The sequence below is a fragment of the Hyaena hyaena genome, unplaced genomic scaffold (assembly GCF_003009895.1).
Source record: "Hyaena hyaena isolate Hyena2069 unplaced genomic scaffold, ASM300989v1 scaffold_286, whole genome shotgun sequence".
NCBI lineage: Eukaryota > Metazoa > Chordata > Mammalia > Carnivora > Hyaenidae > Hyaena > Hyaena hyaena.
In genome coordinates, this window is record NW_024080918.1 from 487,029 (window position 1) to 503,288 (window position 16,260).

At 40.4% G+C, this 16,260-nt stretch overlaps 1 protein-coding gene across 1 annotated transcript in view; it reads left to right on the forward strand.

Annotated features, from left to right (window-relative positions):
- Positions 1 to 263: 263 nt before the first annotated feature.
- DDAH1 (dimethylarginine dimethylaminohydrolase 1) overlaps positions 264 to 16,260 on the forward strand; it is a 133,008-nt gene continuing 117,011 nt past the window's right edge. The window contains exon 1 of the mRNA XM_039246943.1: positions 264 to 652. Within this exon, the coding sequence (XP_039102874.1) occupies positions 350 to 652 (303 nt within the window). The 5' untranslated portion in view covers positions 264 to 349. The remainder of the gene's footprint in view (positions 653 to 16,260) is intronic.

The following is a 16,260-nucleotide window of genomic DNA, read 5'->3' on the forward strand; positions in this document are numbered from 1 at the left end:
CGTCAGGTCTGGGCCCACCCAGGTCACCCACGTGCTCACAGCTCTCTCGCTCCCCGCTCCCTCCGCGAGCCCACTCCTCGCGCGGCGCTCGCCGCTACAACTCCCACCTAGGCTGCCGCAAAGCCAGAGAGCGCCGGGGTGGGCGCGCGGGCTGCGCGCGGGCCGGCGCCGGGAGCTCTGGGCATGCTCAGTCGCGCGGGCAGGGCTCCGGGCGCGAGCGGGGCTCTTTCTGCACCACATTCATCTGCTGCCAAGGGGAGCCGCCGGGCGCTCGCAGGCTCTGCGCGCGCTGTCCGCGGGAGGACCCGGCCGCCGCGCCCCCACCGCCGCCCCGCAGCCTCCTGGAGCCATGGCAGCGCTCGGCCACCCCGCCGCCTTCGGCCGGGCCACCCATGCCGTGGTGCGGGCGCTGCCCGAGTCCCTCTGCCAGCACGCGCTGAGGCGCGCCAAGGGCGACGAGGTGGATTTCGCCCGCGCCGAGCGGCAGCATGAGCTCTACGTGGGCGTGCTGGGCAGTAAGCTGGGGCTGCAGGTGGTGAAGCTGCCGGCCGACGAGAGCCTCCCCGACTGCGTGTTCGTAGAAGACGTGGCCGTGGTGTGCGAGGAGACAGCCCTCATCACCCGACCCGGGGCGCCGAGCCGGAGGAAGGAGGTAAGTGCCCGCCCGGCGACGCGAGGGGCGCGGCCGGGGACGCGCACCGGGCCCTCCCCCGCCGCCCGCGCCCGCGCCCGGGTTGCAGGCGGAATCGCGGAATGGGCCCCCGGGCTAGTTTAAAACTTCTCATTTGGGGGAGAGGGTGTGTCAGAGAGAGAGAAAGAGAGAGAAGTTCATTGTTCACGCCTCCTGGCTGTGGGCACAGCTTGGGTGCCTCCTAGACGCCCCGACTGAGTGTGGTTGTGCGGACTCCGGCAGGTGGGTGGGGTGGGGAATCCACCTCACAGACGGTTTTATTTGTGAAGATTAAACAGTGGCAAAGACAATACAACTCGGAGCGTTTCCCAGGGAGCAGGGGCAGGGAGGGTGGCCGCTCCAGGAGGGCGGGCGGAGGCCGGGCGCGGCCGGGGATGGGGGTGGGGGAGGAGCGCCAGTTGGTGACACTGAAGCCCCCGGCCTTGCCTAGGGTTTTCCGAGCAGCGCGGGGCAGATGAACCCAGCGGGTGTCGGCGCCCACAGCCCTAGGGCGTCCCGAGTTACTTTTTAGTGGTGGCGAGTGAGTCCGGCAGGAAGGAGCGAATGTAAGGAGAACGGTCTGCTGGTGAACTGTGAATAATGTGTCCGTGAATAGGCTAGGTGTGAAAAGCTGCACTCAGTGTACGGTGTTGGGGGCGTGTGTCTGTATGTTTCATCAGAAATGATGGTTTCACAGATTCTATGATGTTTATTCTCTGTGTTTTTAAACTTCTAACAATTAGAGCTTTTTGTGTTCTTAAGGGAAAGTGACTCCTTTAAAATATTGCAGCTTGTGAAAATGGCTGTGATTGCTTTAAACCCGAGGTAGGTTGGTGGGGAGAGACAGAGTGAGAATGGATTTTAAAAAGCCATCTGGCCTGGGATTCCCCTTGCTGCTCAGCTAAAAGCCCAGGCTCAAGACTCTCCGTGGCTATTGGCATCGAGTGGCATTGCAAGGAGCTGGTGGTTTCTTTCATATCTGGACTGTTAGGGATTTTTACTCCTATTTTGTCCTTATTCAAGCCACACTGGAAATGCCTCATAGAGCTTATGGTTAAAATATGCTTATCCTAGGGGCGCCCGGGTGGCTCAGTCGGTTAAGCATCAGACTTTGGCTCAGGTCATGATCTCAAACCTCCTGAGTTCCAGCCCAGCATTGGACTCTGTGCTAACAGCTCAGAACCTGGAACCTGTTCCGAATTCTGTGTCTGCCTCTCTCTGTGCCCCTCCCTGGCTTGCACTCTGTCTCTCCCTCTCTCTCAAAAATAAGTAAACATTAAAACAATTTAAAAAAAAAATGCTTATTCTACACATGCCTCACTACTTCGTTGATAGAACCATACATGGGCTGAGAGAATAAGAATATTCCATTTAATTCTTACTGAGACAGTTTAGCCTTTTTTTCACCTTGCCTTAGTAGAAAACAAAGAGTAATGAGTCTTATTCTCTTTACCTTTTTATTTCCTTTGCCACACTTTTTTTTTTTTTTTTACAAATAGTTTATTGTCAAATTAGTTTCTACATAACACTCAGTGCTCATCCCCAAAGTGCCCTCCTCCATGCCCATCCCCCCTCCCCCCCACATCCATCAGTCCTCAGTTTTTGTCAGCATTCAAGAGTCTCTCATGGTTTGCCTCTCTCCCTTTCCCCCACCATTTCCACCCTTCTTCTCCCCCTTGTTCCTCCGTCAAGTTCCTCCTAATCCTCCTATACGTGCAAACATATGATATTTATCCTTCTCTGCCTGACTTATTTCGCTCAGCGTAACACCCTCAAGGTCCATCCATGTTGCTACACATGGCCAGATTTCATTGTTTCTCATTGCCATGTAGTATTCCATGGTATAGATAAACCAAATCTTCTTGATCCATTCATCTGTTGATGGACACTTAGGCTCTTTCCATGTTTTAGCTATTGTGGAGAGGGCTGCTATGAACATTGGGGTACATGTGCTCCTGTGCATCAGCATTTCTGTATCCCTTGGGTAAATTCCTAGCAGTGCTATTGCTGGGTCATAAGGGAGTTCTATTGTTAGTTTCCTGAGGAACCTCCACACTGTTTTCCAGAGGGCCTTTGCCACACTTTTGACTCTGTGGGGTGACCCACTCTATTTTAAACTGATAAGCATGTAACCCCATTTGTATACTTTCTAGTGTGTCCTAGGCCATGTGGCACAACTGTGGTTTGTGCTTAAAAGAGTAAAAGATTTCAGAAACCCTTTCAAAATGGTACTCATTTGATGAAGGTAGTCCAGTTTCCTGTCAACAGACTGTCACATATTTAATCATCCATTTCATTTTATTCCTATACTAAAACCTGAATTTTGACCTTCCCAATGCTAACGTGGGCAGTGATCCTTCCCCTCTGTCAGTTTTTGAGGCATACATTTTGAATTGACTTCAGTCTCTTTATCAGTCTGGTGGCCCTCTGCCAGAGGCCACATAGTGTCGTGGGTAGGAACATCACACTGCATCCAGTTCTGTGACCTTGTTGCCGGGGGCAGGGGGGGAGGGTCTCTTGCCTCATTTATCTCACCTGAAAAGTGGACATAATAATACCTGTTTTATAGAGTGGTTGTAATAAATTTATTAATCTATCTGAAATTTATAGGATAGGACAGTTTGTGAGCACTGGTTATTATTTACTTAATAAATGGAAGATTTGCTTCTTCTTGGGCAGTAAGAAGTCTACTATATAATGATGTGACATTCAGTGACATTTCCCCTTCCCACGGTGAAGGGGAGTCATCTTCACACGTTAGGATCCAGCCTAACCTGCTCTGTAGCACTTCCTCCCAGCTTGAATTGTGTTGTTTCCCCAAAACGCCTTTGCCATTGCACATGATCTGAATCAGCAGAGTAGCAGACCTTCCAGCCAGAGAGAGAAATATGGGCAGTCATGTTGGATGGGGTGCTTCTGGAAAGCAGGGCTATGAAAGGTAACTAACACTCTTTGAAATCTCTCACAATACCAGTTGACTGCCTTAGTTGAGTGAATAAGTGAATGAATGAAGTGCTAACTAGCTGATATTAACAAGCTGATAATAATTACTTTAAGGCCTTCTTTGGTCTGTTATATATATTTTTCATGACACTTGACTCTTAACTGAAATTCCACAAGAGCTAAAGCATTATTTTAAGATTATTGCCCCTGCTTTCCTTGCCTTCTTTCTCCTTATTCTCCATTTCATTCTTCACACCGTAGCTAAGCTGGTCTTTCTAAAACTCGAATCTGATCCTGTCCCTGCTGTGATGAAACTTCTTGAGGGACCTCTATTAAGCTTTATAAACCCATTGGATTGGAATCTTATTGCTTTTCCAGCTTCAGTTGCATCTCGGACCTTACCCCAGGTGCCTGCCAACCCATTGGCTCAAACCAGCTTCTTTCATTAAAGCTCACCATGCTATTGCTTTTCTAGGCATACATTTCTCCTTTTTCTGGGACATTCTTCCTCTTCCCTCTTCTCCATTTTACCTGGCTGTTCCTATTCATGCATCACTTCTCAGTTTACTGTTATCATTAATATTAGGAGCTACTCTCTCAGGCGCTTGCCATTTGCCAAACCTGTCAGCATCCAATGACACGGATCTCTCTGAATGCCCACATCAACTTTTAGGGCTTAGATCTTTATTCTTATTTTAAAGCTGATGGAACTGAGGGATTAAGTACATTGGCCAGGATTACAGAGTGGAACCAGTGAAATCTGGATTTGAACTCAGGTTTGTAGGACTCTAAAGCTCTAGTCACAACCAGTATGATACTAGACAACGAAGCCTAGGATTGGCTGTCCCTTTATGAGCACCTATAACTCTCTGCACTCCTTCCTATGGTATTTATCATACTTTATGATAATGGCCTGTTTTACCTTTCTGTATCCCTCTACTGTTATGAAAACTGTCAGGGCACAGATCACATCTACATTCTTCAACATTTTATAACCAGGACCTTGCACACAAGAGTCATGCAGCAAATATTTTTTTTTAACAAGTGTGTCCATGACTCTAGGTCAATCTTAGATTTCCCTTCTTATGATATATTTGATCTTTTGCAAGCATTCTCAATTAATAGAGTCTCAAAAGTTTCATTGTAAGTGCAGGTGATTTATAGCTATTTTACTCTTCCTCTCCTTTTCCCTGACTTTGTCTCTTATTATTTTGCTTGTTTTTATAAAAATCCTGAGAAATTCCTTCTTCATCAAAACATCATGTTATATTTAATGACTTTTCTTCCTTGGAAGAAGGGACTGAGAACTGAACTCAAGAAAATAATTCTTCTGTGAAAGCAGCGTTTGCCACAGTGGGGGCTCCCAAGATTGCTAAAAACACAGACACTATTTACAGGAAGCTTAAGTTTTAGTGAAGAAAACTATGTACAGAGTCAGCAAATAATGTTAAGTTTCTTATAACTCTGACTTCATTAAACATTTTAATGTTTAATACTTTAAAGACAAGTAAATTAGCTTTGAGAACCAGTCATATTTTATTTTTATTTTCTTTTATTTTTTGAGAGAGAGTATGTACATGCTCACGTGTAAATCAGGGAGGGGGAGGGGGAGAGGGAAAGAGAGAATCTTTTTCCATGCCCACCGTGGAGCCCAGCCAGCACAGGCCTCCATCTCATGACTGTGAGATCATGACCTGAGCTGAGATTAAGAATTGGACGTCTAACAAACTGAGCCATCCAGGCACCCAGAGGAACCAGTCATATTTTAAATGAATCCAGCATAATTTTTGAAGGAAAAAAAGGTCAACTTACAAATGTCAACATCCTATAAGCAAATACCTAAGAGCTAAAGTAAGACAAGTGACAGGGTGTGAGAATCGTATTTTTAAAAAATTAAAATTTTTGGATAAATTATACATTTCTGCAATACCAAATAGAAAAGGTTTAAGAGGATAGATGTGCAGTGAAGTTAAGTCTCCCTGCTCTTGTTCCTCCTGACTACCCAGTTCCCTTCCTTAGAGGCAACTTGTAATACCATTTTTAAAAATTTTTCCTTCTAGAACGTTTTTAGTACCTAATAAATGATTAACAGATAAAGGCTACTCAGGCAAAATTGTAAAGTATATCCTGTGCCTTTTTACCCCTCTTTCAGAGTTATTTCATCCTTTTCCAGATATCAAGGATTAATATGTGGAATATTTTGTCTAGGAGTAAAAACACACAAACCCATTCTCACAATGTGATAATGGCTTTAATTATCCTTTCCTGGACCATTTGCATTTTTAGGGACCTCTTTAGGAAGAAGGCAATGCATATAGCACAGTATAAATCCCAAAAGTGGAATTAGACAACAAGGTAGGGCAGAGAGGTATAAGGGGAAAGAGCGAGCAATACATATTTATATAGAAATTCTGCTTTTATTAGGCCACTTAACTATTTGGATCTACATATTTTGGCCCTGGGTTTATTCTTTGGTTAGACTAAAAGCATAACCTATTGATCCCAGAGGCAAAGTGGATATCAAGACCATGTCTAATGACTAGCTAACATGTGCCAAATTATGTATGTGTGTGTGAGTTGCAAAACATGGTATTATTATTAGCTTCATTCAAAAGAAGGAAACTGAGGCTCAGGTAACCAGAGTTAAGTAACTTGTCCAAAGACACACAACTAGTAAGTGACAGAACTGAGGTTTTCATGAAAACGTGAAGGTCACTTTTGTTTGAAGTGCTTGTAGCCAGTTGTGGTTAATCATAACAGAACATTTAAATCAATGCAAAATAACTACCTGAATCCCATTTTATATAGCTAACAATATGTAATCTCAGGTGGATATTAATGAAGTGAATGCTTTACTTCCCTCCTCTCATAAATGAGAGTAGATTATTTCCATTTTAGTTAAAAAATAATAATCTGATCATTTACATGAAACCCCAGAATTGCCTATGCACAATTTGTGCAGAATTGTATTGTTTACCAGCAGGCTGGACGACTGCTTTTTTTTAAATGCACACATTTCCTCAAACTTCTTTTTAATATCAGGTGAGAAAACTACCCTAAGCCATAATTAGAAATTACTCTGACTCTCCCTAAGATGGAAAGTGAATGTGCTGGAGGCTCTTTCAACGGGAGCAGATTAATAGTTCTTGATAAATTGTCACCTCCAACTGGTTAGAACAACTGCTCCTTTTCAGGATGTTTCTCTTTTGACTCTACTTGGCCTTGGCAATGAATGTTTGGAAACTGATATCTCTTGGAAACTGGAATACATCTCTTATATAATGCCGTCTATTCCCATGAAGTTGATCTTGAAAGCCTTGAAAATAAAGAACATAATGATAAGTAGGGAGTGACTTCTTTTAGATACTATTAGCTGAAAATGAGCTTTCTGCAGAGCTTCCTAGAATCATTAGAGAATCGTTATAAGACTAAGAAGGCAGAGGTGGATCCCTTATAATTCAGATATGCTGGAAAATTGCTTTTGCATGTATTTAAATTCTTGTTGAGCTCAGATTTCTTCAAAATTAGTTTTATTATAGTAATGGTAGGTATCTATCCATTACTATAAACCACAACACAGAAAAATGTACTTAAGACTTTTGAACAAATAGATTTACCTTCTAGTGCTTTTGCCTCATAAATAAATTATTCATGGCCTCTTATGAATCTCACTATAAATTTAGAGATGCATGTTTAAAAAATGAGTGCTGGTTATTATTTATTTTATAGGCATTTGCTATGAAACTCTGTAACCACTTCAGAAAACCTCATTTTCTAACTGGACATGTGGTAGAGTTCATTCTACTCAAGGAGTATCATAATGAGGGTAAAAATAACTGAAATCTTAATGAGAGGAAGAGAAGTTTCGTTCATTTCTTATGTGTTGTTCATCCCACATAGTCAATAAATATTTATTTACCATAAATAAATCTCTAGTGTTCCATCAAAATGTTCCCCTCACCTTTGAAGTTAGCTATTTTTCCTTTCCCTAAACTGATATTAGGTATTAAATCTGTTAGAATCCTCTGCCCATTTCATAAGCAGGCACTTTTCATCCAAATGGACAAGCAGGAGTAATCTCAAACAACAAATCCCATTTAAAAATGTGTGCATGTAATGCCATCCTAGTTCACTTCATCATTGTCAAACAATTTAATAATGTACGTTGTCTTCCTGAAGCTGAGTGCTGAAGGAGCAGTAACATCACATGGAAAGAATAAATAATCAGACTTTAGACTCCTCTTTCTAAATGTTTAGGTCATCCAAGCAAGTATGACCAGAGGAAGCAGCACAGCAGAGCAAAAAGATGAAAGTGTATGTTATTACAGGGTTGGTTTAAATCAATGTGGGCAAACTTGACTTAGTTTATGTTAGCAAATTAAAGAGAATACAACTTCTAAGCTGCCTTTGCAACTAGATGGGCTCATAGGGGTAAATTGTCATTTTAGTGAAAATGAATACATCACTATTTTGCTTTATTTGAATATGTGTAATTAAATAAACCTTTGCCTTAGTTTAAAATATTTATTTAATTTCTTTGTTCTTATTTTGTTTAAGAAGTATTAAAGTTTTCTAATTTGCTGATATGTCATATTGAAATGGGACATGGAGGGTGAGAGAAGGATAAGACGTGGAAAAATTGATGGGGGAGTATTGATAATTTACATTTGTGAGATGAGATTAGGTTTTGATGAATAAAAAATACTGGTTTTTATTCAGCCTGAGATATTATACTGTCCTACTTAATTAACCAAGGATATAAACTCATGCCTTGCTAATAATAATCCATTATGAGATGAAGCTGAATTATGAGCGGTATGATTGCATTAAAAATGACGGTGCTTTTGAAGGTAAAGGAATAATAGTTGCATGACACCTGTATGTTTGTGCATTCAACAACTGTCTCGTACATGCCATACCCAGTGGAAGGAAGATAGAGATGAACTAGATACCACTCTTGCCCTCACAGTTCACTAAGGATGCAGACTGGTGGCAGACACTTGCAGAACAAGGGGAGAGGTTTCATGACAGAGTTCTCTCTGGTGCTATGGAAATTCCAGGAGGTATGTCTGACCCACATCAGGACTTCTCAGAAGAGATTATTGAGCTAGAACTAACTGGAAAATTCGGAGAGGACAGCCTTCCAGAGATAGAGAGCACTATGAAATAGGATGAGGGTGATAATCCAGTAAAAATTAATTTCATTAATGTTGAAAAGGATGCAGGATTGAAAAAAGCACATCTATGCCCTCTCAGAACTTTGAGATTTTGGATCTGTAGTTCCAGGCTTACCAAGAAAACCATGCCTGTAACTGTATTTACTGTTTGGGGCCTAAAGGGGTTTGGTTCCCTAGCACAGCCTCTTCCTAATTGTCCACTTATTCTTGAGGTTGCTAGAATGCCATTTGGCAGAGGCAGTAATTTTTCCTCTTTGGCCCCAAATTTGTCACATTAGGATGTATCAGGCAACTAGGACACCCCATAGTATGTAGATATGTATACCATTATCCAGCCAAGAGATAAAACTATTTCCTCTTTGCTGTCAAAATGTGTTTTTATTTACAAATCTCTCCATCTTGGCAGAGTTGAATTTTGTACATGCTGTGAAAGGCAACATGGTAGGGAATATAACCCTACCCTTGGTGTTAGGGGATGCTGGTTTTGACTTTGTGCAGTGATATGAATATCTAATATTTTTTCCAGTTTGGAGATCTGTGCTTTCTTTCTGGATCCCCGGTCATGTTGAGATGGGACATGGAAGGTGAGAGAAGGATAAGAGATGTGGAAAAACTGATGGGGGAGTATTTATAGTTTACATTTGTGAGATATGATTAGGGTTTGATAAATAAAAAATACTGGTTTTTATTCAACCTGAGACATTATACTTGTGCTGCTTAATTAGCCAATCATATAACTCATGCCTTGCTAATGATAATCCATTATGAGATGAAGCTGAATTTACTGTTTCACAAGCTCAGGTTACTCAACCATTTATAGCATACTTGATAAGTAATTTTTTTGTATAGAAAGCTTTAGATAAAAGCAAGTAGAAGAGTATAATATCCTCAGACCCACATAATTTCTATCATCCCATGACCTTCATCAGTGTCTGCCAGTTGATGTGTCTGTGGTAAATGTGAATCAATGGCCTGAAGAAATGAAGAGCAAGTGGATATGAATTATGTTCTGGAATTTGTGTTTTTTGCTAGACATGCCCATGGCTGTTCTTTCTTATAAACTCTTCATACAATACTCTTGATTTCCATTCCCGGTGTTAAATTTTGAGTTTTGTTTTCTAAATTTTGACTTTTGTCTTCCAATACTGCATGTTATTTTTCTTAATAAAGAAAAAAATTAAAGATACCCATCTAAATGTAGCTTTTCTTCAGTTAGTTATGTAGAATTTAAGATTGTTAACAGTAAGGGATTAATGTAATTATCTTTAGAACTTGGAGATATGCTTGTATACGTAGACTGTCTTTGTCTGAAATCATTCAAAGAGCTGAAATTAATAATCTTGGTGCAGTTAAAGGATTATAATGGAATAAAAACACATTTATTCTCTTAATTGTTGTCAATTTTTTGAGTCCCAGGGAACCATAATTTTACAAAGAAAGAACTATAGTCTGGGTCATATTTTAGGCCACTTGTGATATAAGCATATTTTCCAATTCAAGAATTTTGGGTGGAGAAATTAAATCTTGTGCTTTATTTTGAGGTACTGAAACCATTTTGCTCTTGATTTTGGTATTCTTCTGACTTTTCTTATGCTATCTTAGTCCTCTATCAGGGACCCAGGTTTTCCAGCTCCCTTTTCTGCGCAAAATAGATTGTTGAGAGAGAGAAGACCCTAGTCACAAAGGGTGCTGATTTTTAGGTTATTCTCAAACTAAACTTCTCTAAAGCTTTCAGCCTCCCCTAGTCTCCAAGCTTCTCTAGGCCACCCCATGTGAGTAGTTTAACAATGAATAGAGCACAGCTTCAAGACAAGGCTCCTTGTACAGTGTGTGCATGTGTATTTTCAAGTGCTGCTCTCCACCAACCACAGAGGGGTCATAAAATCAATTCAGTGGGTCATGACCTGCCCTTTTATTTTTACTGTAACAGAATCAATAGAAAATGTCAGAGTGCACCCCAACATGGTAAGATAAATACCATGTCATGAAACTTTTTTCGATACATTTGTGTTTGTATGTATACTAATTACATATATAAAGTACAATCTTTGCTGTAGGTAATTGGCAAAAAAAAAAAAAAGTGTGAAATTCCACTCTATCTCCTTTCAACCAGATTGCACGTCTCAGCCTCCTCATAGAAATTCTGAAGGACCATGCCTGTGGTCCAGTTGGGATCTGGGTATCATGGCCCAAATCCCAAATGTTTATGTATATCAAGTCATGTTTGATTTCCATTTACGTAGGCTGGAAATGGAACCTTCTGGCTATTTGGGCCCCTGTCCATTCAGGGGAGGAAAAAAAAAGAGCTTAACTGAAGAACACGAGGAGGAGAAAGACTGTCAACTCCACTATTTGCTAGAAGCTGATTCTGCCTCTCCTTTGGTGACATTCTAAGCCAGTTAAGGGAAGGTTACATTGATTCAAACAGGCAAGCAGAGTTTCCGTTTGAACGGTCATCTCTTTCATGTTTTTCAGAGTGGATTCTGTGGTGGCAGCACAGACTTGAACCACGGAGCTCCTTGCATCAAGAGGTGTGCCTCCTGACACTTTTCTGTCAGTCCCCTGCATTGACCCCAGGAAGCCTTAGTGTTCAATGTCAGTATTTCCATTCCACTGGTGATAGAAACTCAGAACACTTTCTTTGTTGTTCAAAGAACCCCAGAATGTGTCAAAACATAGAATATCCTAAAACATAATTATAATGTTCACATCATTTTCAGACCACTGAGTAAAGGCCTAGAAGGGACCTTGAAAATCATTGTTTGACCATTTTTCTTTTATACTTGTGCAACACTAAATAGGTGTAAACCCAGCCTTTACAGAAGAATGTCCAAAAGAAATTTAATTTTCTTCCTCAAGTAACCCATTTCAGCAATATATGCTAGTGTTGGTGCTCATTAAGTATGAGTCATTTGAACTGCCATATAGGTTTGGGTTCATTCTGACAAAGTGTATTTGGTTAGTAACAAGTTAGTCTGTGATTACAGGGAAACAGAGCATCTGATTTTCAATGGTAAACCACCCCCCCCCCTTTTCACAGCTGAGCAGCCTAGTACTAAGAGGGGAGTGTACTCTCACACCTGCTCTTTTGTTCCCCTCAAAAGGAGTGCTTTGAAGATTTCAGTAAAGGAATAATAATAGAGGCAGACAGTGTGTGGCTGTGACTGGAGGAATTGTGTGTTTGTAGGGAAAGGGCTTGGAATTGTGCATCTTGGAGCTATATTTACTTGAGAAAAAATGGGTAGTGCAATTGTCATGTCTATGACAACATTTTTCTTTGTGAGCACTGAACTGGATTGAAGCCCCTGAGTGGTTTGCAAGAGAACTGAGGAAGAATATTGCTTTTAAACTGGTCCCCAGAGAGAAGCTTCTTGGTGAGGGAGAGAATGAATGGGAATTTAGGCTAACACACTTTTTTTGAAAGTAAATGACAAAAAACATACAGGATATAGCCCAGTGGCCTCAACGTGGCTGAGGGCTCAATTATGATTCGATCCACGCTCCCTGAAACACCCGCCTGCCCTGAGGTCAGCCTAATGACTGGAAATTCTGCAAATGTCCCTTGGACTCTTTTAAACACACAACATATGCACACACAGTTTATACACATTCAGTATCAAGTTTGGATAAAATCAGTTTTCCAACAATGCGTTCCTTGTGAATAATGCTTGGTAGTAATGCAGGTCATCAAAACCAATTAGAGAGATTCTTGACTTACATTATTTTGGTGGACCACTAACCAGAAGAAATATTTTATTAAATGAATTCTGCTTTTTCACTGGGCTCTTTCAGTCCATGATCACCTCTATATTATCCTTCCTTCTTGATGTCACCCCTTTTTAGAGCTGTCAATGGAGGAGAAAGAGTGTATGCAGTTCCTGGAACATCCCCCCCCCCCCACCTTACCCACCTCTTGTTAGGGAGTTTCTTTAACAACATGAATTTATCTTCGTATTCTAGGTCTGGATAGTGATTTTCAAGTTACAAGTTTCAACTCATAGGTGGATCATAAAGTCCACCTAGTGGATCATTCTACCTTTTGTTTGCTTTCTTGTAAATGAACTAGAACTAAAATATCAGAGCTTGTTCATTACTTATAACACAGCCAGGTATTTAAAATATATACATGTTCTCTAGTGTGTTGTGAATTGTGATATAAGATGTATTTCTTGCTGTGGGTCATTGCCATTGAAATCTGCTTATCTAGGAGACCAAGATAAAACTTTAAAAAGTACTAAAATTAACTTTTATTGATAGTCTTTACTGTTTGCAACAATAATAGAATTTTGACATGTGTCAGAGGCATTCACTTTCATTGAGCAAGTAGGCTGTTTGTCTCCTTTTATTATCTAGCAGGAAGGTAAAGCCACTTGTCTAAATGCAGCAAGATGCAGGAGATGGAAAGGAAGAGAAGAAAAGTAAACAGTGTAGGTGGTGGTTTTGAGTTCTTCTCAGTCAGTAGGCATTTTCAAATATTAAGGACTCCTTCACATAAATGCTATTAGAATATTTCCATACTCTTAGATATATCTTCATTTATAAATCAAATTATGATGATGTGTTATTATAAGCCAGGATGACAGGTGTTCAGAAAGCACAACTGTTATTAAAAGGTGTGCCTGAGTGGCTCAGTCAGTTAAGTGACAGACTCTGGATTTCAGCTCAGGTCATGATAACATTGTTTGTGACTTTGAGCACCCATGCCGGGCTCCTTGCTTAACAGTGTGGAGCCTGCTTGGGATTCTCTCTCTCCTCCTCTCTTTCTGCTCCTCCCCTGCTCACAATCTCTCTCTCTCTCTCAAGAATAAATAAACATTTTTTAAAAATAAATAAAAGGGCCACATTAGAACCCAGTGCAGTTTTATGTTTTGTTGACCCCAGCCTCACTTCCACTGATTCTACTTTCCCCTTCTCCCCACTGATCTGCCCACCTTTATCTTTAGTGTGCTCCACTCCCTAAATCCATCATCACTTGAGGTGCCAGATCATCTCAAGTGCCTCAGTCATTGTCATTCCCAGCATGCACACATCTCACACAAAGTCTGGTACCTAGAGACATGTACTTTTAAACTGCCTCAGGAGACAGACTGATTCCTGTGACATTCCTAGAGCTGTGTTTTCTCCTCCTTTCCTTTGCCTTCAAGGGTGGAAAAGGACAGCTATAAATTTAAATTATGGTTCCACTGCTTATTCGCTGTATAGCCTTGAGCAAATTGAGCTGCAGTTTCATTATCTGTAAAAATTTGAGGTGGTTTTGACCATCCGTAGCTTTGTTAGTATGCCTACATGCATTAACATGCTAAAGTGCCTAGCAGTACTGTGCACAGAGTAGCTCTTCTGTCAGTGTTTAGTCCCTCCTCTTCTGTTGTTATCTGCTTTTTATATTCCTAGAAAGCCATCAGTCATTTAACCCCCAAATGTGGAGACTGTGCTTTAACCCTGCTACTTCCCATGCTGAAACTAAAGATCTCATCCTTTTGGATTTAGCCTTGCTGCTTGTGACCTGCCTAGACATTAAGACTCTGCCTATTAATTGGGATTTGTGGCTCTTTTTGCATGCCCTATGCGGACTTCACCTGAAACATGCCAGAAGGTTGGGAAGCCCATTAGAACATCTGCTTGAGCCTCAGTGGGCAGCTGGGTCAAACCCTCAATACCTATGTGGCTGCTATACAGGCAGGTCTAATGAGGACACTCACTTTCTCTCCATTTCACTTTTGTAGGAGTAAGTCATCCTTAACTGAATCAAAAGATACTGCTCTTTCCATACAACTTCTTCATCCTCTGATCTTCTAAGTAAATGAATACTTAGAGAATCTCCTCCTTAAATTTACCATTTGATCTTGAGCTAGTCATTTATGGGTGTTTAGACAAATCCACATTTCTAGTATCTATACATTTAACATGTTTTCCATTTTTAAGAACTTTAAATTTTTTATTTTATTTAATTTTTTTATCATTACCATTTTAATTGAAGTATAGCTAACATATTATATTTTAGGTAATACAACTTGGTGACTCAACAATTCTATAGATTGCACAGTGAGAGTAGTCACCATACAACATTATAACAATATTTTTATTATTTTTATTTTAGAATAGTTGACACACAATGTTACTTTAGTTTCAGGTATACAACATAGTGAATCAACAAGTCTATATGTATGCAATGCTCACTACAAGTGTAGCTACCATTTGTCACCATACAGTGTGATTATCGACTATATTACCTATACTGTACCTTTTATCCCTGTGAATTATTCATTCCTTGAGTGGAAGCCTGTATCTTCTACTCCCTTTTACACATTTTGCCCTTCCTTCTACTCTCCTCCCCTCTGGCAAACATCAGTTGTTCACTGTACTTATGGGTCTTTTTCTGCTTTCGGGTTTTGTTTTTGTCGTTGTTGTTATTCATTTGTTTGGTTTTTTTTTTAGATTCCATGTATAAATGAAAGAATGTGGTATTTGTCTTTGTCTTACTTCATTTAGCATAATGCCCTCCAAGTCCATCTGTGTTCTCACAAATGGCAAGATCTTTTTATGGCAGAATAATATTCCATTATATATATATATATGTGAATATATATATATATACACATACATATATACATTATATACACATACACACACACACACATTTTCTTCATTCATCTGTTGGTGGTCACTTGGGTTGCTTTTATATCTTGGCTATTGGAAAGCTGCAGTAAACAGGAGTGTATAAATATTTTTGAATTAGCATTTTCATTTTCTTTGAGTAAATAGCCAGTAGTGGAATTACTAGATTATATAGTAGTTCTATTTTTAATTTTTAAAATATTTATTTATTTTTGAGAAAGAGAGAGAGAGAGACAAAGCATGAGCAAGGGAGGCACAGAGAGAGGGGGAGACACAGAATTCAAGGCAGGCTCCAGGCTTTGAGCTGTCAGCACAGAGCCTGCCACAGAGCTGGAACCCAAGAACCTTGAGGTCATGACCTGAGATGAAGTCAGATGCTGTTTAATGACTGAGCCGCTCAGGTGCTCCACTATTTTTAATTTTTTGAGGAATACAACTGTTTTCACAGTTGCTTCACCATTTTACATTCCTATCAACTGTGCAACAAGGGTTCCTTTTTCTCCACATCCCTGTCAATACTTGTTATTTCTTGTCTTTTTTAGTCTAGCCATTCTGATATCTTATTGTGGTTTTGATTTGCATTTCCCTGATGATTAGTGATGTTGAGCATCTTTTCATATATCAGTTGGTCATCTGTACGTCTTCTTTGGAAAACTAAGTCCTCTGCCCACTTTTTTGATCAGAGTATTTGTGTTTTGGTGTTGAGTTGTATGAGTGTATATTTTGGATATTAACCCCATATCAGATATGTAATTAGCAAATATCTTTTCCCACTCAGTAGGTTGCCTTTTTGTTGTTGATGGTTTTCTTTGCTTTGCAAAAGCTTTTTATTTTGATGTAGTCTCGATAGTTTGT